This window comes from Pezoporus wallicus, unplaced genomic scaffold, assembly GCF_028554395.1.
Source record: "Pezoporus wallicus isolate ANWC-B61680 ecotype Strahan unplaced genomic scaffold, APGP_CSIRO_Pwel_v1 contig_161, whole genome shotgun sequence".
Classification (NCBI taxonomy): domain Eukaryota; kingdom Metazoa; phylum Chordata; class Aves; order Psittaciformes; family Psittacidae; genus Pezoporus; species Pezoporus wallicus.
Window position 1 is genome coordinate 5350207 of NW_026642654.1, and position 24154 is coordinate 5374360.

A 24154-nucleotide genomic window follows, 5' to 3' on the forward strand; every position below is an offset into this window, starting at 1 on the left:
TCTATCCCTGCTTTTCTCACCTTTAAGTGAAACTGAAATTTTTAGCTTTCATAACACTATTTCATTGTATTATGCTGTTATTTTCCTTATCTTACTCTTCCAATGAAGCCTGCACAAAATATGTTACCCCATAGATTCATTGTGATACTACTGTAACTTGATTTGTTCGGCTTGAGGGGCTATGTTTAGTCATGTATTTCTTCTCAAAAATGTGCTCCATCTATGCTTTTCTGGCTTTACAGTGAAACATATCAAGAGCAGTTATAGTTTAGGGACACTTTTTTCTTAGTATTTCAGGCAGTCATTTCTCTATTGTGCTTCTTCATGAACTTTCAGCAGCCTCTTTTATTTTTCTGTGATCACAAGCAGTTTTTTGTAAGCTCCTCTGCAGTTATTTTTTTTATTGTTTAAAAGAGCAAATAAATTCTTGGTTATTATTTAAAACATCTGCAGTGGCCTCTCTCCACTTTTCCTAGGTATATATACATCTCCCTCATTGAGAATGAAACACTGTAGGGTTTGTCAGGTGGCCTCTGCAGTGGGAAAAGGGAGGTTTTCTTACTGCTGGAAGGCAAAGATAGCTTTGGACTCTTTCCTAGAGTATGTTCCAGCTGGCTCCACCTCTCCCAGATGTTGGTTCCTGACTATCTCTGGCTGGGAACCAACTGCAGAGGCAGACTGTGGGGTGGAGAGCGTATGGCTTTGATACCAGAATAGCCCCATGCTGAGACGTGCCTTGGGGTGGGGAGCATGAGGCTTTTGTCTGCTAAGACCGGGGTGGAGGAGGACTCTTATTAATCATCCAAGAGAGACCAGAGGTGGGTGGGGTAACTGCACGTAACTGGGAGGGAAAGGATGGGCCCAGAAAGGTAGGTGGGATTGCTGCAGGGAAGAAAAAAAGAGAATTAGGATCAAAATTTGCTCTGTTCCTGTCCCTCATTTAGAACTGTGTAGGCATGTACTCTCATGCTTCAGATTCTGTGGCCCAGTTCTTAGAGACTCTTCCTTTACTGGCTGTCTTGTGTGTTGGCTTATAAGAGCACCTGTATTATGTCTGGGTTTTTCAGACTGTTCCAATTCTTTTTCTTTTTTTTGGGGGGGGGGGGGGGAGATGTTTCCTGCTTGTACCTCTTTCTTAAATAACCTTTATAACTTCAATTCTGGTCTAAGCTAAATGCCACTGGGTGCTTTTACTACTTTTATATTTAGACTGCTTTAATACTGAGTTTATAAAGTGCTGAGCTATATTTCATGTAACATGAGCAAGGTGGAAGAACCAAGCTCCAGACTCAAATTCCACTCCCAGTCCATAATTTCAAAAAATAAAATGATTTAAAGATACCACATTGAGTTGAACAAGATGGGAGTTACACTGACAATGTGCCAGGAGCTTATGGACTTCACCCCCCTTTTGCACAAAATAAAGTAAATCTGACACATATATTTTCAACACAAAAGTGTGAGCTGGGAAAACAGAGGTGCCGCTGTATGTTGCTGTGTCTTCAGCAACTAGTAGGCTAGGCTTCCTTGTAAGAGATCGGATCAGAGATAAAATTTAATGTTGAGTTCCTTGTGTTATATTCAGATACTTTAATATCCTAGTGTTCTGCAAAATCTGTTCCATCTTTATTCCATTTTATTTCTTAGCTTCTATAATGGCCATTCTTAATGTTAAGGTTTACTAAATCATGTTGTTTGGAGTGCTTCATAATACAATTTCTTCCTACAATTTCAGGGGAAGATATTTACTTCAATGGAGCCAGAATACGATATCAATGATGTCTGCCTTTATCCAAATTCAGGTACGTTAGCTGTATTAATGTCTTTATTAAGTTCAAAAGGGAAAGCCTGTGTTAATCCAAGCTGTGGTCTTTTTTTCTGTTTAGGTGATACGAATTAGTTCTACTTTCCTCCTAGAGCTAGGAATAAATGGTTACTTGTCAGTTAGTGTCATTTCTTCTGCATCTGTAGAAGATTGGAGCCTCTTCACAGTTAGAAGCTGCTGTGCTGTCAATTAAGTGGTTGACCTCTTTTGCTCTTTCAAATATCTGAAGTGTTTCATTTCATAAGAATAGGAATTTTGGCTTTTTGTCTTGGCTAAGTCCCAAATGAGTTAGAGCTTGCTTTCTAGAGCTAGGAAAAACCTCTTTACAGCAAGTTTACAATTTTTTACAAGTGTTTACAGCTGTTTGGTCTTCCCTTGTTTTAGATACAGCCCTTGCTGTGCCCTCCCTTAGATTGAATACTTTGGTTTTAAGTGTAGATTCCTAAGTGCACAGATTTATATGCTTTTCATGATTGTTTTCAAATTTATGTTGTCTCAACATTATGTTTAGAGGTCAAAACTGAGGGTCACTTTTAACTTTTCCAGATCCCACCACATGAGTAAAAATATTTTACAAAATGGTGTTTGTATGTGCAGGTGTGCTTTGGTTGTAGCTCAGATTGCACCTGACCTTAATTTTCGTTGCTTGATCTGAGTTGCTTAGCTCTTAACTACTGTGTGACACCTGCTTCCTTTTTAGAAGGAGTATTGGAAAAGTTTAAATAAAAATTAGTGCCACAAGGATGGCATTAGGGTAAAAAGCTCTTGATCCAGAGAATGCATGTGTTGCAAACTGCTGTTATCCTGATTTTAGAGGTAGCAGTGAAGACAATGTGACTTGGACTTTGATTCATGCTAGCAGCTCAAATTCAAGATTGCAGATAAGCGAATTTGAGATTTCTAACAAGTTAAAACTTGTCTTTTCTGCCAACTTCAGTTAAGAATGTGTTCTTTTTTCTCTATTTCTGTAAGATGAGCACTTAAATCTTGATCCCTGCTGAGGTAGTGGGCATTTTTGACCTTATGCAGCCACAAAACCGTAGCAGGACCTTGCTGCTGAAAGTGCAAAGTCATTTCCATGGTGCTCAGGTTTAGCCCCCTCTGATGATGTTCCACTACTTATGAATTGGGCTAGGTTTTTCTGAGCCCTCAAAAAGACATTGCTACCGTTTTTGTGTGCCATGTATTTGTTTTTCTCAGATCAAAATGCCAGAAATAATGTAAGCAAAGAATTGGAGCCTGCCAAAACTGGGACTTTATGGCATGGGCTGAGCATGCATCTTGTGTGCCTTGTTTCTGTGTCTGAGTTGGTCGGGGTATATTTGAGAATAAATGTGTAGTAACACTGTGGACTGTGCAACATGGGTGTAGACAAACCTGATCTTCTCCCATCCATAATTGCTACAGAGAGAGAGGTCATTGAAGCCTTTCATCCAGGTATCACCTTTGAGTTTATTGATCTGATCCAAAAGAGAGCCCAGGTGTGAATTAACATCCATGCAGCATTGATAACAAAGAGCTCATGACAGGGAGTGAAACAGAAGTAAGGTATTTGACAGTGTTGAATCTTCGTATAATTTAGTTTGGAAGGGACCTCTGGGCGTCATATATTTCCTGCTTAAAGCAGGGCCAAAGTTGAAGTTGTATATAACTTCAAAGTCTAATCAGGTTGCTTTGGTCATAACCAGCCAAATTTGAATATGTATGAGGATGGATGTTACTCAGCTATGGATGCTCTGTAACCTCCCTGATACGTAGGCATTCCTCAAGTGCTGTTGCAGAAGTCATTTTCATGAGATTGTGGGGGAAGAATCTTGTAGCACAAAGAATTTGATGCACTCCCTAAGAATTGCATATCTCCCTAATGTTGCTTATTGGACATAGTTTTTCATGTGTCGGTGATCTAGATTGTTCCAGTCTTGGGTCTCCTCCTTAAGTCAGTTCTGCTTTTTTTACTCTTTTGTTCTTTGAGCGTGTCTGTAGGGCAGCAGGTTGATATCTTTTGGTAAGAACTGTTAGGTTGTATTTCATAATCATACAGAGACAGAAGGGAAAAACTAGGGCATGTTGCAATGGAAATGAAGAGATTTAAGGTAATAGGTGGTGCATTGCATGTTTGTCATAAATACTATTGCTCCAGAATTTAGGATGCTTAGGTCCACCACTTGCTTATTCAGAATTTAAAGAATAATAACAATTGAATATCTGAAAATAAGGAAATACTTCCAGTTATATGAGGTTGTAGTTATGGAAAACTGGATGAATAATATCTGTGTGCTAGTATAGCTATGGCTCAGTGCTCTTATTAGTGCCCCAGCATTGTCAGAGCAGTGCTGAATGTTTGTGAAGCCAGCATGGCACAGGAAACCCAAAAGATGTTTGCCTAGCTTGTGTTCTAACACTTGGTGTGAAACTGCTGCTTAGAAAGTCCATGCTCTAATCTCACCCTTATAGAATGGTTTTAACACTGCATTGCCACAGTCAAAAAAACCAATGGAAAGGTGAAGTTACATTGTAATGTACAATGCTCTGAAATAGTGACTATGTCAGTGGACAAGGGAAAAACTACAGATGTTATCTGTTTCTCTAAATTGGGGGGTTGGACTGAATTTGAGGGATGGACTGTTTGCTGGATGAGGACTTGGTTGGATGATTGCATCCAGAGGGTTATGGCAACAGCTCGATGTCCAGATGGAAATGAATGACAGGTAGTGTCCCCTGAGTCATCCATACGGGGACCAGTACTGTTTAATATCTTTATCAGTGACATAGACAGTGGGATTGAGTGTACCCTTGGCAAGTTTGCAAGTAACAGCAAGCTGATGGTGTGGTTGACACACCTGAGGGATAGGAAACCACCCAGTGGACAGGCTCAAGAGGTGAGCCCATGCAAACCTCATGAGGTTCAACAAGGCCAAGTGCAGGGTCTTGCGCCTGGGTCAGAGCAATGCCTGGTATCAATACAGGGTGGGGAATGAAGGGATTGATAGTACCCTTGAGGAGAGGGACTTGGGAGTGCTGGTGGATGACAAGCTGGGCATGACCCAGCAGTATGTACTTACAGCCCAGAAACCCAGTATGCTGGGCTGCATCAAATTGTTCTTTTTCAGTAGCTTTGTGTGAGTTTTGTTGTAGTTGTTTGTTTTGGTTTTTTTTTTAATTTAGTTATTTTACCAACCAGCTTGAGTATTGCTGTCTTTCATGGGAAGCAACCCCTTGTGTGTCTTTGACCAAACTGCATGATGACAGACTTAAGTGTGGATGTCTTAAACTGGTTGTGGATCTCTTTTCTCTGATCACACATGCACAGAATGGGGCTACAGGAAAAAAGGTTTACACTTAGGAGTAATGTTGCCTCAGCTTCAGTAAAGTTTTAGACTATAAATGAAATTCAGCAACATCTTCAGGGTATAGAAATCTGTGCCTCATTTGTTTTAATTACTGGAAAACAAGTTCTTAAGTTAAAACTGCGTTTTCTAAAACTGCTTCTCCCCTTTACTGTCGCTTCATATTCTTGTTTTGGTTCCTTTAAATTGAAGATACTGTATTACAGAGAACTTTCCAAAGATGGTCTTACTAAAACATCTCCTCTAAAAAAAAGAGTTCTCATTTATTTCCCTTTTAAAGTGATCAAACTAGGCTGCTGTGTAGTTTGTTAGGGTGTGGTCTCTCTTCCCATAAAAATTGCTTAAAACTAATGAGCTGAAACAATGAGAATGTGTGGAGTAGACTTCTCTGTTCCCAGAGTTGTTCCTTATTTTTTTTATTCTTTCATTTTGCCTGTAGTATACACCCATATACTGTTATAAAGACTGGTTTTGCCTCCTTTAATTATTAGTGGAAGACTCAAAGAGGAGGTTTTCCCTTTACTGTCATCTTTGAAGCACCTGCAGAATTAATTTCTGTCCTTTTATTTCTAGTGATTCATATTAAGTCAGTGGAGAAATGTTTTGTCTCCTGAAACAGTAGTGAGCATGCTGATATGTTATGGGAGCCTGTAACCTATATACAGTACGTCGTGTGTGTGTCTGTATATATATGTATATACTATAAATTCTTGCTTTTCCCTTAAATTGCCTGCAGACCTTTCCATGTATGGTTTTTAGCCTCAGTGTGCTGACTAAGCTTTCACAAATGCCCTGCTTTGCCAGGAAAGCAAGCCCCCTTTTTTCTGACATTTTGAGTCCAGCTGCATTGTGTATTTTTAATAAAAGGATTAGGTAGGAAGGATTACTCCACCCATGTTAATTGCGTTCCTCTACTTGGGTGTAAATTATATTTCTACCCTCTGGGTGTGTAGTAATTGACCCAGTTATTCATAGTCTCAGTGGCATATGTTAGAGTACTTTTAGATCAGAATGTTATCTAACTTGACTGTTCTTTTCTTCTTCGTATTCCATTTGTTGCATTACCTGGTGATCAGCTATGTTCGAAATAAAAAGTTGAGATAAATGTAAAAGTATAAGCCAGATGTCCTTATTATTCCCTTATGTGAAAGGAAATTGAGGGTATTTCTCATTTTGAGCTCATAAGAAGTCTTGTGGTAGTTGGAGATTTTCCATGGGTTTCAACATTTCTTCAGTAGTATTTTGTATTTAGAGTATTTACAGCCCTTGTTTGCGGTGTTTCTTAGATATATTTATAGATATTTCAGATTTCACTTTTGCCCCTGTTGGCTAATATCACTGCATTTGAAGCCACAATATCCTTTCTCTCATTTCGTGCTGAGAAGCTACTCTTGTGTTGGTTTCCCAAGATAAAATAGCAACAGAGGTATTATAAACCATGTTGAGATTTATGAATTTGTTTAGACTGTAGGTGTGTGTTTAACAACAAAACAAACCCAAACCCCCTTGTATTCATAATACAAGTTTATGCCTAAGGTAGGGTTTTGAGTGCAGTACTAACTGGATTTGTTCTAAACAGTATTATGGGATGAACTGTTTAAATTTGGTGTGAAAATTCACAGCCCACAGTTGTCAGGACTTAGCGTTGCTTGAAGTGGTGCTGAGCAGTTAAGATAAAGCACAAAAGGGAATAAATGTAGGAAAGGAAGCTTGTTAATTGTGTTGCTTTCAGATATTTTTTACCTTAGCATTTAATACAACGTAGACTGATGATAGAACCGAATTAGCTGTTCCATTGCAGGGCAAGAATGTTCCCTCTATGAGCTACAGGTAACATGATTTCACCCTACTTCCCTAACCTAGGAAGAGTTTTTTCCTTACAAATACTTACGTTGCCATTCTGATATTTTTACTATTTTGGTTTTGGTGCCATCAATTTTTCCATTTTCCCCATTTCTTTTCCTGGAAAAATATTTTAAGTCTGATGTACAAATCTACAGAAAACTGTGAATTAAAAGCCTCAAGTTTTATATATATATATATTTATTTAAAAAGTAGTTTTATTCTTTTGTGACCAGTTTTTTTAAATGTGGAAATCTCTTTTTAGGAATGCTAATGACTGCCAATGAAGCCCCTAAAATGAATATCTATTATATACCAGTAAGTAAGACAAATTGTTGTTGATACTGCTTTTTTAAAACTTAGTAGTTTGGTGCCATTGAAGTATTCATGTTGGAAAATTACTTATGCAAATTCCTATCTACATTCTCTGACTTTTCCTGATAAAGTAAATTTAAGCCTACCATATTTTATTAATGTAGCATATGTAATTACTAAAAACCCAACCTGTAAGTTGCCCTATGCTACCAGTTCCAAAACTGGCTAGTAACAGAAGGAGATTCAAACGGAGCTTTGCCAGGAAAAGCAGGTTTTTGATAGCTGATCAGAAAAAATTCCTGAGCTGGGACCATGTAGCTTACTTGCAAGACAATTTTGCTTTGGTGTGAAGTATTTCGTTACTGCCTTTTAATATGCAATGTATAGTGACATAGTCATGGCAGTAGATACTCTGTTCTGACAAAGAAATGTTACTGTGTGGCTTCAAGTACAGCTCTTGTCTGTAGCTTCTGCTCAATGCCCTACTTGAATTGCAGCTTTTCCCTTGAGAAACTCTTCACTTGAAAGGCTTAACTGTAGGTTAGCTATGTTGTATTTCTGCGGGTTGGTTTCAGGAGACTTAAGAGCAAGTTGCCTGGGGTTAGGGAATGTTACAGAAAATTACGTGTGCGTTTCACACTTGCTTTGCTTCCAGTTCTGCAGTGCATTCACTGGGGGTTTTATTTTTGGCCTGGTAGGAGATAAATAATAGGATATATATGTGAATATGTACACAGAGTATCTGACCAGACTTTAAAAATATGTACACTTGAGTCATTTTGTTCACATTCTAGATAAATGATAAAATTTGTTGATTTTAAAATATATATTTTAATTAGTTTTTAAATCAGCTGAGAAGTCTTCCTTCAAATTGTAAATTTGAAATTAATTTTAATTCATTTCTTTAGTTTACTTCTGAGTTATCCCTGTGTGCCTTGTATGATCTTGATTACATTTTAATATGGAGATTCATCAGTTTATATCTTTCTTTGTGGAGTAGACACTATATACCTGTTGTATGTACGTGTCTAAACACAACAGTATATCCCTTTAAACAATTCTATGGTCTGGTTATACCTTCTTGTATTACTAGATTTTTGCACTTAAAGGTAAAAATTTGTACATGAGTTCTTTGTGTGTCATTTATGTCAGGTTGTTCTTTGGATGTAAATTGTTTATGTCTCTAATTCAGCTCTAACCAACTTAAATTTTATTAACTGGAGTTATTTGATGCTTTGGATAACAAGGGGTGGGGGGACAACAAAGGTTTTTTGTATTAAGACAAAGTTTTAGTTGTAGTTAGAAGCTGAACACTTTGTTTCTGTTCACTTTGTCCTTTGTAAGGTTTTGAAGAGTATCTCTACAACCATCCTTTTATCTGTCTTTTTAACTAATGGATTGAGGAAGATAAACTCCCTTATTTTCAAAGTCTGTTTATTTTTTTACACTTGAATGGACTAGTTACTCAAGTAATTCAGATGGAAAAAACATTCCTTCTGTCACTAAGGGTAAGGTTCAGCTTCTCTCTGAAAATTGTGCATTGAGATTTTTTTATGCAGGTGTGTATGATGTATGGACTTTACACCTATAGTACATTGCAGGCGCATATGCAGTGTTGCTGCTTAGCCAAAAAATTATTTAGTTGTCTTGACTGTCACCAGCAATGAATGTTAGAACTTGTTCTAGCCAGTATTATTCTGAGTATTCTTCCACATACTGTAAATCAAAATGAAGAATGCTTTTTTTTCACTCTTTCAAAAATCTTGCTCTCATAAAATCCTCTGTGAATACTGAATTCACGTTCCTGAAGTCAGATAAGTAATTTTACTCAAGAAAAATAAACAATGTATGTTAAATCTTAAATCATACTTAACAGATATTGTTTCAAAAATAAATACTGACTAATACTGTCTAGTATTTTTGCAGCATGCAGGCTATTCCAATGAGAAATAACACAAATCTTTCCTTAAACCTTCTTCCTTTTTCTCTGTTCTCTGATTATTGGTATCTCGGTCTCCCTTTTTATGGGTTTTGCATTCACAGTAACACGAGTGTACAAATGGACTCAAATTATGAATGTTAAAGCATAAAACCAATTAAGAGTTCTATTTTTAAGTTAGTATTGTGTATAAGAAAACTTACAACCTGATTCTAAGGCTACTACCCAGATGAAATTTGCTTTTTGCATAAGCTAAACTTTTCCAGTTCATGTCAATGGCTTTGAGATTGAAGGATGCTGAAGATACCTTAAATACAATAAGTATTCAACAATCTGTAGTTAATTTCAAAACATGGGATGCTTATTATAGACAACAGAAAAGTTAAAGGTATTGAAGTTACTCTAAAATAGGACAGAAGTCTCAGTCTCATAACTGGCTTTTTTTACCCTGTCTTCGTTTTCATGGCCAAAACAGAATGGGCTGGGATAGTGTTGTGTTCAGTTGTGTTCAAGAAACCCTTCAATTAAGGGTTTCTTACTGCATTTCCTAAAAATCAAATCTGTAGCTCACTAAATCTGTCTTGGGTTTTTTAATCTCCGTTTTAAATGAAGGCAGTATAAAATGGCGGAGTCGTGTCAGCCTTAAGCTGCTCCAGGGCATTTGTTATTAAGGAAGACTTGATGTTATTAATGTGTTCATGTTACAGTTCTGTACCTTGATCTTTTGGGCTAGTTATTTGAGCTCAGAGATGCACACCTGTCCTTTGGTTTCTGTGTCAGTAGATTACTAAGACAAAGGTTTTTTCCATCCTTGGAACACTGAGTAAATTTCCTTGCATGGGCAAAGATGAGTTTAGTTGCATGTGTCTTTGGAGCAAAACATTAAAGAACTAGTGGCTTGTTTTATTATCTGATCTCTTTTTATAATTTCATTTTCTGTCATTTTGTAACAACTAGGACTCATTGTTTTTCAATGAATAGCTTAATTTTCTATTTGTTTGTTTACTTTGAGATAGATGTGAATACTACTTATAATGTATTCTCCATTTTTGAGATGTTGACAAGAACTTAGTTATAGTTCTTGAATTCCACAACAGAATAAATGCCTTGGGGAAATGGTACTACCAGGAAGGACAGTTACGTTTCAGAGCTCTTGGAAGTACTTTTGTGTAAATAGAATCCATTCGATTGCCCTAGCCCTTCATTGCCCTATAGTGCTAGTAATTACTCTCTTTTTGTAAGTCTTCACTGGAACAGCTACAGGGAATTATCATGATTATGGTCAAGGAAGATACTTAAAACCTAAATGCATAGTGATGTGCGCTAGCCCTCTAATTTACAGCATAAGAAGTAAAATCTTCACAAGAAGATACGCACAGAAGTCGGAGTCCTGCAGAGCAGGCATGCATATGTACACGATGGGTGCAGGCATACCCATCATCCTCTGTCCTTGACTGAAGTTGGCCAGACAGTGTAGGACTGTGCCCAGTCTAATATACCCTGCTTCTCAGCAGGTTTTATTAGTGTGGGCACAGTGCTGTGCTAACACAGCTACATGGCTTGTGAACGAGAGCTGGCTCGTGTCCGGCCAGCTTGGAGTATGGTCTGACTGAGCTCATGTCTGACTGAATTATCTGTGTACATGTGCCCATTCTCTCCATTGTTAATGCCAAAGCTAATTTCCATTGTAAAACCAAAAAATGACTCTGTCTTGAACGTCAGGATTATAAAAGAATTGACAGCAGGTATCATAATACTGTCTGCAAATGAAATGGCATGCATCAGCTTTTCCTGCAGAATTTTCAGTAAAATAGGTATGACAGTGGAGACTAGGAATGTCTGAGAGAACTATGTGTTTCTTAAAAAAAAAAAGTACAAAAACCCCCAATCGGTTATTTCTTTTGCAAAGCTATTAGTAGAGGGAAAAGGTGGTGATTTTTGGTTTGCTAGAAAGGACAGGCAGGTTTGCTTTTAAATGGCAAGATGCCTTATGCAGGTACACAGTTCAGAGAGCGAGTATAGCCAAATTGAATCTGACCATAAAAATGAGATATTTGTTTTACATAGGTAACATCTTCAGTGGCTTAGCTTAGAGACTTTGTTTTTGTTTTATTTTGTTGGGCTTTAATGAGGGCAAGTGCCTCTGGCTGTTTGCCAATAGCTTAATAGTTAACTTGCAGTTTATGCAAAAATTTGGAACCAATTTCTTGCCAGCTGGCTCCCTGGTATATTGCTTTGATGTGTGCCTCAGGAAGGTTGAAATGAAAGTTGTGTGTGCCTTGGGATACTTTTCAGACTACTGACTCAGAAACATAAGTTGAGTCAATAGTGCAACCAGGTCCTGGCCAAAGAAGTGAAGAAAGGAAGAAGATTCACTGACAGACACATGATGGTCCACTGGCCTGGGATCTAAGATGAGCCAGGTTCTCTTAAGTTTAATTGAGGCTGTCAGCTTCCCTGACACATAATGTTCTCTTTTCAGGTTGTACAGAAAACAACCTGCATGTTAGCTCAGGGTGGAAAGCAAGGGTTATTTATTCTGAGTGTTTACTTCTGCTTACACGAACATGTCTGATCTTAGCACAGACATTTCAAATCAGTCCTGTCTCCTTTATTGGGCTTGAAACTTTGGGCTACATATACATACTGAAACTGAAACTTGTTCTGTTCATTAGGCTGTTAAAAGAAGAGAGCAATTAAGTGTGTAATTAATTGAGTGTAATATTCTGTGTCCTGGGTTTTTTTTTTTTTTACTTTCCTGCAGCCTTGGCAAAAATTTCCTTGTTAAGGCTAGAAGCAATGTACTTTTGGTTTAGAGAAGATATTAAGCTCTTTAAGAAAAAATAAATCCTGGAGCGTCTCTGGCTTTTTTTCAGGTGGTTTTGGAAAATCATTTGATATCCTAGCACACTCCTAGTGCAGGATTGTTGGAGTTCTAAACTGGAAATTTTTCAAGGACAAGTATTTCTTGCCTACTCAATGATTCAGTTTCTCCAAGAATATCTTTGAAATGGGTCTGGTTTCTAATACAATACCCGCTTTGGATGCGTGGATCTCTTTATTGCAAGAAATATTTATGAATTTTGCCCTCTTCAAATTGGGTGACTTTTCAACTAAACCCTGGTATTATTTTCCTTTCATACATGACATCTTAAATTATTTCATTTCTCCATTTTTTAGGTCCTCTACTCTCCTAATTTAATTATTCTTTATCACCATCTTCTTGCTATTAATATGCTTCAAAAATGCTCATTATTTAAAAAAAAAAACCTTAGATTTAGAAAAAAAAATAGAAAAATTTAGAAGCTAGTTTTTCCTTTGTAGCTAATGCTGAAATAGCATGATCACAGATTGAGACACAAGATTCTACTAGCTTTTATGTCTTCATTTAATGCACTGGATATTTGCTAAAACAAGTCCGGAGAGGGAACTTGCACTGAAGGAAATGGCAATGAAGGCAGTTTTTAAGACCTTAGTTCATCCCCTTGTTTGTTTGTTGTCGTTTTTTTTCTTGATACTAGTTTTGAACAGTCCTGGACTGCAAATTAAGGATGAACATGCTTTGGTTCAATTGTAGGCCTCTGGGTTAGCTGCCTCTAACCTACTTGTGACTGAATTGACCGAAGAGTTGCATTCAGTTCACTCACAGACAGATAAAACATTTATCTGCAATCAGCTGGTAATTTCTGTCAGTCTGGTGACAGTGTTTTCACAAGGGTTTATGATCATCGGACATCTGTCCTTACAGACTATCATTTTTTCACTTTAAAAGATGTGGGATATTTCTCACATGTGGCACACTCGACACATACCTCTATGGTCATAGATAGCCTTTCAGAATAATTTAATTGCTCTAAGACTTACCTTCTCATAGTCCAATTATTTTGGGATCTACTAATTGTCTTCTCTCTTGGGTCTTTATATGGAGGGGATGCAATTAGAGAAAAACACCTACTCACAGTTGTACTTCATGCCCTTAAGACTGATTTTCCGTACAGTCAGGTGTCTTTCAAATAGTTTATGGGTGCTGTTAGAGTTAGAGCAAGATCTTCTGAACTGATTTTTGGCTTCTGCATGGTAAAAGGTGTGAAGCAAATGATGCAATTTTTTTAAGATTTGTGCCTGGGATTTTGGCATTAATAGATCATTGTAGGCTAGAGTGTGAAAATTTTGATTTATTTTAGGATATTTTCATGTTTTCTGATTGGCAGAATTAGGTCATTCTGGGTTGAGTTCTTGTCTTGGAGATCCTATGGTGAGGCTGTATTTAATATTTAGAGTTCATCTCCTTCAATGCAGCCATGGAACTGAATTAATTGAATTGTGCTAAGAGATTCTTTGATATTAATTTTTTTTTAAATTTTTTTCCCTTTCCTGAAAAAACATGTGGTGTAGAAAAATGTTTCATTCCCTGGGAAAAAATTTTGTAAAATAAAAATACAGTAGCTGTGAGGTAGAATAGGGAGTGTTGGTCTTAACAGTCATTCGTGCATTTTAAGAACTGTGAAATGAGTGGAAAGCAGGATTGTTATGAAGTAGCATATTACAGTTGTGCTTCGAGGCTGCCAAGTATTAAGAGAAAAAAGCTTTCCGTTAATAGAAGGAAATTTGAGTGCATCTTTGGCCTTTAAACTAATTCTGATTTTTGTTATAGCAATCTTCTAGAGCTGTGTTTTCCATCCAGAACAGTCTAATCGTTTACTCAGAATATTGTGCAAACAATATAAAAAGAATGTCTGGTGAAGGGTACATTACCTATCTCACAGTATTTACAAGCATAGGAAAAAAGTTGTTTATCTTCACAAGCAGAAATGTGAGCTTCCTACTTTTGACCTAAACACTTTCAAACTGAAAAATAACATGCTGGGCTTACTCCCAACAAAGGATATCCTCCATTTCCCATGCACTGGCTGCAGGACACTGCACCATTTATCACACATATATAGAAAGAAAATACCAACATTTGATAATCAGGAAACAATTTCTGATCTTCCTGTAAAACTTGTTTTAGATGTTTTTTGTTGCTGGTGATGTAGTAGTTCAGTATAATGTTTAGATTATTGAAGGTGTGTGATCCCTGCTTACTACTGTAGATGATAGTATGATAGGCAGCACTTAATTAATATTTTTTTTAATAGATACAGCAACATGCTGACTGATATGTCAATACTTCCTTAGAGTTTACATCATGTTCTTCATAGGGCAAAGGAGAAAACTCTTAAAAGCTGAAGTTTTATTGAATTCTTAACAGGTCATTGTTCTGCTATGCTACTTGATAGATGTCTTTTAGTGCTGTGACTTTCTTAAGTAATTGGTAGTATGGGACCCTCTGCTCATGAGTTTGTATTTTGAGGGAGGATTATTTTCACCTTTTTAACTTGAAGAAAATGTAATCATTGAGTATCTGAAAGATTTTTTTTTTTTTTTTTAATTACCTAAGTTGCATTTGTTCCTTCCTTTGGGCCATTTATTCTTCACTTTGTTTCTGAAAATTTAAATGCAGTTGCTCAGCATCTGTCAGTGAAGAGAGAAGCAGTCACAGATAATGAAGGATGTAATTACTGAAAAGAAGTTTTTTGCTATGCTGTGGTATATTAGCATGTAATAACAATTGGTGTCTCTTTTAGCTTTTGTATTAGAAAAGATACAAAGTACATGAGAATTTTCTCTGATAATTTCAGGTAAGTATTTCATTATATTTGAAAGCAGAGGGAAGTGACCTGGGGCCTAACTGTATTGTCATCTTCTGAACTGCATTCAGTAGCAAACCAAATCTGCTGTGAGTTATGACTGTTTCATACAAAACAAGTAACAAACCTGTGAGGATTTAAGATCTGTATCACACAAATCTGAGAGGTAAATAAAACCATCAAATATATGGAAGGTTTCAAATACATGTTTGAAAGATGTTATTTCATAAATTCTGTAAAGTTTCTTCTCTCTAGCACTATGCTCTGAGTTTATACTGAGGTTATCTTCATTATCTGACTGAAGGAGTTGCAGGTTCCCAACAAGTAGTTGCCTTTCCTTCTCTTTGTGTTGTCTGGCAGTAGTTGTATAAACTCACAAAGCAATCTTCCTCTCAGCTTCGCAAAGAGAAATAAAGCTGCTATGGTAGAAATGGTATGGTAGAAATTTGTGACAAAGCTCACACTTTCCTAGATTTCCAGTACAGCTGGATTTGCTGTTGCCTTTTTATCTGTCGCATCCCCCATATTTCCCTAAAATGCAGGACATGCTATGAACTCCACAACAGTAAGTTGTTTTTTTTTAATGACTGTAAAGATATTTATGCTGTAATGTTCCTTGGCATCTGGCTTGTACTGGGAGAGTTGTTCCCTGTTGATCCCAGACACTTAAAAGCACAAGAGGCAAGGCATCGCACAATGCGACAGTTGGAATTCTCCTGTCCCATCAGAGAAATGGAGGAGGGAACATGCCAGAATTTTGCATTTCTTTCTTATTCTTGGTGGTTCATACTTGTTAATTTAGATTGCAGTTTGAGGCTGTTACTATAATCTAGGCTACCCTGGATTTGGAGAAGGCTGAGGTTCTGAATGACTTCTTTGCCTCAGCCGTCATTTACGAAGGCTCTGACCACACCACCCAAGTCTTGGAAAGCAGGCACAGGGACTGTAAGAATGAAGACCCCAGACCCATTGTAGGAGAGGGTCTGGTTCGAGACCATCTTAAGAACCCGAACGTGCACAAGTCCGTGGGACCTGATGAAATCTATCCACAGGTCCTGAAGGAGCTGGCAAATGAAGTTGCTAAGCCACTGGCCATCATACTTGAAAAATCATGGCAGTCAGGTGAAGTTCCTGATGACTGGGAAAAGGGAAATATAACCCCCATTTTCAAGAAGGGGAAAGTGGATGACCTGGGGAATTACAGACCAGTCAGTCTCACCTCTGTGCCTGGCAAAATCATGGAGCAGATTCTCCTGGAAGGCATGCTAAGGCACATGAAAAACAGCAAGGTGTTTGGTGACAGCCAGAATGGCTTCACTAAGGGGAAATCCTGCCTGACCAATTTGGAGGCCTTCTATGATGGGGCTACAGAACTGATGGACAGGGGTAGAGCAGTTGATGTCATCTACCTGGACTTGTGCAAAGCATTCAATACTGTCCCTCATGACATCCTTGTTTCTAAATTGGGGAGACATCAGTTTGATAGGTGGACCACTCGGTGGATAAAGAACTGGCTGGATGGCCGCATGCTAAGAGTTGTGGTCGATGGTTCAATGTCCGGCTGGAGACCAGTAACGAGTGGTGTCCCTCAGGGATTGGTGTTGGGACTGGTCTTGTTCAATATCTTTTGTTGGTGACATGGACAGTGGGATTGAGTGCGCCCTCAGCAAGTTTGCCGATGACACCAAGCTGTGTGGTTCGGTTGACAGGCTGGTGAGAAGGAATGCCATCCAGAGGGACCTTGTGAAGTGGGCTGATGCCAACCTCATGAAGTTTAACCATGCCAAGTGCAAGGTCCTACACCTGGGTTGGAGCAATCCCAGGCACAGCTACAGGTTGGGCAGAGAAGAGATTCAGAGCAGCCCTGCGGAGAAGGACTTGGGGATGTTGGTCGATGAGAAACTGAACTTGAGCCGGCTTCAGCATGTGCTCGCATCCCAGAAGGCCAACTGTATCCTGCCGCATTAAAAGGAGTGTGACCAGCAGATCGAAGAAGGTGATCCTGCCCCTCTACTCTGCTCTCGTGAGACCTCACTTGGAGTATTGTGTGCAGTTCTGGTGTCCTCAACATAAAAAGGACATGGAACTGTTGGAACAAGTCCAGAGGAGGGCAACGAGGATGATCAGGGGACTGGAGCACCTCCCGTAGGAAGACAGGCTGAGGAAGTTGGGGCTGTTCAGCCTGGAGAAGAGAGGCTGCGTGGAGACCTCCTAGCAGCCTTCCAGTATCTGAAGGGGGCCTATAGGGATGCTGGGGAAGGACTCTTCATTAGGGACTGTAGTGACAGGACAAGGTGTAACAGGTTAAAATTTAAACAGGGGAAGTTTAGATTGGATATAAGGAAGAAGTTCTTACTGTGAGGGTGGCGAGGCACTGGAATGGGTTGCCCAAGGAAGTTGTGAACACTGGCAGTGTTCAAGGCTAGGTTGGACAAAGCCAACCATGGGTGGCATGATTTAGCGTGAGGTGTCCCTGCCCATGGCAGTTGGGTTGGAACTAGATGATCTTAAGGTCCTTTCCATCCCTAACTATTCTGTGATTCTATGTACACACTAAAATCCGTGTACATGTTGCATCTATATTAGTAGTGGAATTTTTGTCCATTGGTGGCTTACGGTCTTAGTATTGCAAGAAATGCTGTTGCATTTTAAGAAACAGATTTCTGAGCGTGTTGGAACAGGTAGAAGCTGTGTAGAGGTTCTCTGCTTCTACAGAGTAGAAAAAGGCTAAGGCATTTATGAAGTCTCCCACTTTCCATTGCAGTCACAGATGTTAAGGGCGGGGGGTGAACTTCATGAGAGATATGTATTCTTTAGAAAGTATTGTGATAGGGAAAGGTTAGGGTTTTTTTGTCAAACTTCATATAAAACGTGGAGGTTGTGTTTGTCAGGGGATTGTGCTGGTTCAGTGACATTGAGTCACTGAACAGTAAATTGGCTTTGTTAAAGGCCTAATGAATACCAGAACCTATGCAAGCAAATTTGTAAGAACATGTAGTCAGATGTGATATGGGGTGGGACGGGTGGATGGCCAAAGTGTGGTTGCTGCCTTTTATTGTTAGCAAGGCATTAGATCAGCAGATCATACCTGATCTGCACCTTTTATTTTCATGGATAAATATCTATCGGCAGATGTTCACAGGTAAATACATCACGTGAAGTGAGTCTCAATTTATTGCATGGTATTCAAGTAACTTACCTACATGCCTCTGTTATTACAGCAGATATGTTATAGAATCTGCTGTCAGAATAGGCTTTCAGGAACTTCTAATTCATGTCCAGCCTATATTTACAGGAAAGTGCTTGAAGCAGATTATGATTGAAACATGCTTTGAGAAGCCACTCTCTTACCTCTTGAGCTTAATTTTGATGAGTTGACTTAATGTGAAAATAGTGGCTCCTACTTCCAGTTTCTGTCTATTTTTCTGAGCTCAAATTGTCTCAGCTCCAGTTATCTGAGGATCTGAAATGTGTAGGGAGTCTGATAAATTAAAAGATAAATAGCAATAGCGACAAGTGTTTATCTTTTATGTATGTTAGCATGTCAGAACATTATAGGGACAATAGCGTAAGCATCAGACTCTGTACTCTTAATGCTACGACTGGTAAGTTACAGATGACATGAAAAGTGTCCCATTTTTTTCCTGTCTTTGTGAGGAAGAGAACTATTCTGATAACCTTATTTACAATTCTAAGGAGTAACTTTCATTGCTAGACAGTTATTTGCTGTTCCTGTCTTGGAGGGCATTTTTCCCCAACATGATGAGCAGTAGCAACAGCACCATTTCCTTCTTTGAAAGATGATGGTTTTATCAAGATGAAATAGTGAGAACAGACCTGTGACTAGTTAACTGACAATAATACCTGTCAGACCAGAGTATGAGATTAAAAAAATCCCAAAGCACACTATAAAGCCAAATTGTTTAGGGTTTGAAAAAGAAGTACTATCTGATAACTACCAGGGCTGAAAGATTTAGTATCTCATTCCTAGAAGATGTGTGCAAGTTCTTGCAGCAGTTTTTGTTTAACACTGGGAAGATCTTAAAAGCAACATTTCCTTCAACATGCTTCCTGAAGAGTAAAACCTCTGCATTGTTGATTTGGCACCTATCATAGCATAGTGAAAGGTAGGAAAACCAACCTCTCTGATTAATGAATCTGCCAAAAATGTCTAGATGTGCTGGAGTTAGGATGAGAGAGCCAATTCATTGTATAGTTCAGTAAAATTTATGAGTATGTGGACTTAAAACCAGATGCAATGCTGTTGTCAGTAGTATGCTGAAAAGGAAAAATGTGCTATTCAGTCTCTCCTGGCCATAAAAGCATGAAATGTACACCATATCATGTAGAGTGAACGAAAGCCTGAAATTATAAAAAATGAAAATGAGGGATGTACTTGGAGTTTATTCCCAAAACCCATTTAATTTAGGGAATTAAAGAATTGCTTTCAGTACGTTAAATGGAATTACTCATGAGATTAACAGGGTGCAATTGGAGTTGATTGTAGATAGAGTGTTCATGGGAAAAATGTAGATTAAAAAAGAATGGCAGAATAAAATTCAAAATCACAGATTGTTGGGAGTGTGTTGGTTGCTGAGGGAAACGCTGTATGTGGAAACATGGTGGATAAAAACATAACAAGGTAATGTGATCCCAAGGCTCCTTTCCGACACAGGCTGATCTCCTGGGCTCTCTGAAGCTCTTGGGCTGGGTATGACTGAAGCCCAAAAGCATAGAAACGGGAATGGAGACCTGCAGCTTTTCATGTCTGTAAGTTAGAAATAATCCATCTGTTTTTTTTGAGAGTTACCAATTGCAGTTGAAATAATTCTTGACTGTTAACAAGGTGCTCTTTCTTCTCTTGCTTTTTCAATGCATATAGATGGAAACTTCTCAAAGTTACTACATTTTAAGAGTTAGACAGAGCTCAGTATTAGAGAACAAAACATTGAAAACAGTACTCTTAAAAATGAATAGTAATTAATTACTCATGTAATTGCATTAATTAAACTTGGCTATGCAATTAGGGAGCTAATTACCTTTAAAACGCAATTGCACATTTCAATCACTGCCCACACCCCAGGGATCACCTGGTTTTTTGTCTTCTCCCTCATTAGACCTTCTGTAATCTCCTTTCTCCTGTGCTGATTGAAGCTGAGAACCTGCATGTGTAGATGTGGGTTTGCTTTCTTCAGCAAATGTGTCCTGTTAAAACTTAAAAATGCTTTATTGTTGTACCGTTTGATTAAAAAGCAGATAAGCAAAAACCCACAAACAAAATGTACACGCTACAGTCTGCATTCATGTTATTGCATGGAGTTGTACAAGATGTCTCCATTGAGTCATTATTCCTATTCTATATTAATATAATGGCCTTCTATGACTGTTTCATAACTATATTATATATACTGTGTACAGTTAGTATCTTTTTCTCCTCTTTTTTACAGCTAATAGATACTGGCTATACATTTCATCCAATTTCCAGAATCTTTGTTTTCAAGGTAGCTTTTTTTCCCCTGAGAGATTTTGACCCTTCTTGTGTGACAGTTTGTCATCAGCAGATTTTATAGGTGTTTTGCTACTATTTATGGCAGTCCTTACTGTAAATATTTAATAGGATAGTCCTTGGAGCTTCACTTGTAACTTGCTTTCTGTGCAGCAACACAGCTTTTGACATAAAGTCTTTCTCATTAGCTAGTTTCTGTCTTGCCTTACAATTGTTAAAGTTCTTATCTTAGTAATTTTACACAATATACTGTATCCAGAACTCTGTTGAAGGCCTTGAAATGTGCTATTTTTGTTGTAATCAACGTTACCCAAATAGTATAGCAGGGAATGATTTAGCTAGTACATTTCTGCTACCTGGTAATGGTCTTAGAGTCTAAATCCATAGAAGGTACCACAACAAACAATTTGAATTTTTTTTTGAAAGAAGGTTTCACTTCTAAAATGCATTTTGAAAGAGCAATGATGCAGTCTGTGTTTTCATACTTACTTGTTATTAGCTGTGTTACTGTGCTATGGCATGATGTGGCATCACAGTACTAATTTTTGTGAATCTGAAGTTTCTGTGAAACTGCTCATTACTCTCTTGTACAACCATGGCAGTTAATGCTTCTGCTTTCCAAAGCCTCTGGAAGTGTTCTGTTGAATGATGTCCATGGACATTAAGTTAGTCTTCTAGAGGCAATTCAGGCAGTGTAAACTTAACAAATTCTAGTTAATTGTTTTCAAATCTGATTTATGCTGTGAGCATTTTGTTTATTTTTTATTGCTAAAATGCATCAGTGAAGGTTGGGAGGAGTTTCTGCTAGTTGAGTCTTCATATGTTTTGACACCTTATTTACAGCTGAAAAGTTAAACTTATTTAAACTGAAGAGTTAATCACTGCCTTGTATGAAATCTTCCAGGGACTTACTATTTGACATCCTGGAAAATAGATTTTGGAACCTGTTTTGACTCCCTGACAAGAAAAGGTCAGCTCTTCAGTTCACTCATGTAGGACTGGCTGCCGAAACCTTCAAAAAGATACTAATACTCACCTGTAGGTGTATTCGAAGTTGCTTAATTTAAATCTCATGATGCCTGACTCTGGAAGTCTCTGCACACCTTGGGCATCTTTCGAATTGTTGAGTATGTTTAATACTCATTGGGATTGGGCCAGTTTTTCTGTGGCTCTAAGGGCTCTGTGGAGCTGGCTGTCATGTTGAGTGTATTTAAAAGCATACAAGTGCTCTCTGCTGTTCCAGATCGAAGATAAGGAACATCTGTTGTGGGTTGGGAATAATACCTACTCTTTCCTAGTGTTGATTAATTTCAGGGGAATTACAGACTGATGACAGCATGGTATTTTCTACAGAAGTGCTCAGGAATTAGGCAGAGGTGTACCATGTAAGAATTGTGGTTCTACAAGACTGTTAAGTTAAACATCTTGTAAAATAGAATACAAGGGCCTGTGGTTTTTGAACTTACAATATTAAAAAAATATTTTTCTGTCAATATTTTTATCTTTTCTTGAACAGTTTGGCATTGCATTTTTCTCTGCTTGGCTCCGTGCTAGATACTCATCATATTTTGTTTGCTGTGTCTGAAGTTAAAAGAAAACATTCTAATATGTACTAAAAAAACCCTGGCGTTAGATGGCACAATACTAATAATTATGAAGTCCGCATCTTCTTGTGGTTGGTATAAGACACGAAAGGCAAGGCGAGGTACCTGTGTGAAGGAGAGGGCTGTGCTCCCTGGCTGCTGCTTGTCTGCTGCCTGGCATCACCCAGCCATTGCTGATTCTTGCAGGGTGGTGGTGGAATAACTGCATTTCGGTCACCTCGTGGGTGCTATTTCCGGTGAGTTAAGGAGGAGAGTGCTTGTGGGAGGCGCAACTGCAAGCCGCCCTGCTCGCTGCCAGCAGAGCCCAGCCTGTAGGTGAGGCTCCTCTCTAGATAAGGCAAAAATATTTTCAAATTATCATCTTAGCTTTCACCAGCAGTTGGCAGAAATTGTCTCCAAGAGTGGGTTTTCCTACTGAAAATAGAAAAATAATGAAAATAGCAAAAGTAGTTCTTCAGTCACTGGTGATGATGATGTCTGGTTTTCCTGTCCTAAGAAATATTTGAATAAAAACCAAGTGTAGTTGTGCACTCATTTCATAATGATTTTCCCATTCGCTGTGTGCAGCTTTTCTAAAGCTTGCAGAGAAACTTATTTGGTATATCATAAATATTGAGAAAATGAGGTCTGTCAGTTTAGTTGCATGTGATTACCTACCTTGGTAACATTTCCTTATCCTTGCTGTGAATTCCAGTGCATTTTTGTCCCCTAGGTGTGGTGGGAGTTGTACATTCCCAGTCTAAATTGACAGCTATGTTAATTAGCCTACATAAGATCCACAGTTTGGTGGCTTTTTTGGTGGGGGCTGCATACCAGGCCGAGGCAGTGGCAAGATCTCTGGGGAGTCCCAGTCGTGCTGCATGGAAACCCATATGGACCGCAGGGGGACAGGCTGGCATCACCGAACTGCTTCGTTGTTGGTGACACAATGCAGAGCAGCCCTCTGAACTGTTCCACATGTGTCTGGGTACAGGAGTGGCAGAGCCTGACATTTCAGAGTGGTGCCATCCTGGCATGTCTGTTGGTTGACAGGGGATAAGAGAGGAACATTAGCTTTTGCAGTTAAAATGTAGTAGCAATCAAATTCTTTGAAGAATTACTATTGATGATCTTAAAGGTCTTTCCAACCTAGATGATTCTATGATTGCAACAGAAGGATGGGTTTTGTTTGGTTTTTGTCATGGTTGGTATTATTTGCCTTTTCTATTCTTAAATTTCTTTCTAAACTTTGTTAAAAATGTTCCATTTTAATATTTGAAGCAAAACTCCTAGAATAGGTAGGCAGGTGTTTTCAGTAGGGTGGGAGAGAGGGAAATAAGGCAATAAAGCATACACAGGCATCTTGGTGGGTTTTTCTTTTTGTCAGTTTGCAGTTCCCTCTCCTTCTTTTCTATGTTCTGATCATCCTACTCACTCGGCAGATTATAATGAATAATTGGGTCTTTTGGCTTTGTGCCACGAAAAGTTTTACTCTTGATACCAGTTTTGAGTACAGTGAGTGGTGCTACAGCTGAAGAGCATATAAACTGTTTTCCTTTTTTTGTGAGACTTCTGCTTTAGTTACTTGTTCAAAGATTTATACCAGTCAAGATCCCATTGGGGGTTACCCTAACTGGTTGGAGAGGCCTGAGTTCTAATGAATAATGTGAGCTTTGTAAGGTTTGAGCAGATGTTGTAGACATGGAAGTGATGAAAAAGGTTCATTGAAGTGATAGAGATCTTTACATAATGTGTCAGCAGGGTGGAATGAAGGGGAACTTTGTATTTAATGGGAATGGATGTGAGTCAAGGATTCTTTAATCTCATTTCTAATAATCTTCAGCTTAAATTTGATTGCAAGAGAAGTTGTTTTGGGTTGTTTTTTGTTTTTTGTTTTTTTTCTTCCTAGTTAATAAGCAACTTGTTTCATTGAAAACAAAACTATAGGTAAATTTTAGAGAAGATTTTTCCCCCCCCACTCATGCTTTGATGATGTGGTAATGAAGCCCAGATAACGGGTTTCTTGAATGGCATAAAACCCAGTGGTTTATATATTGTACATATACTATATGTGTGTATATATATACACATATACGTAATATAAAAA

The 24154-nt window shown here is 38.3% G+C and overlaps 1 protein-coding gene across 1 annotated transcript in view; it reads left to right on the forward strand.

Moving 5' to 3' along the window:
- NOL10 (nucleolar protein 10) overlaps positions 1–24154 on the forward strand; it is a 52225-nt gene that overhangs the window by 12008 nt on the left and 16063 nt on the right. The window contains exons 12-13 of the mRNA XM_057431811.1: positions 1736–1802; positions 7280–7332. Coding sequence (XP_057287794.1) covers positions 1736–1802; positions 7280–7332 — 120 coding nt within the window. The remainder of the gene's footprint in view (positions 1–1735; positions 1803–7279; positions 7333–24154) is intronic.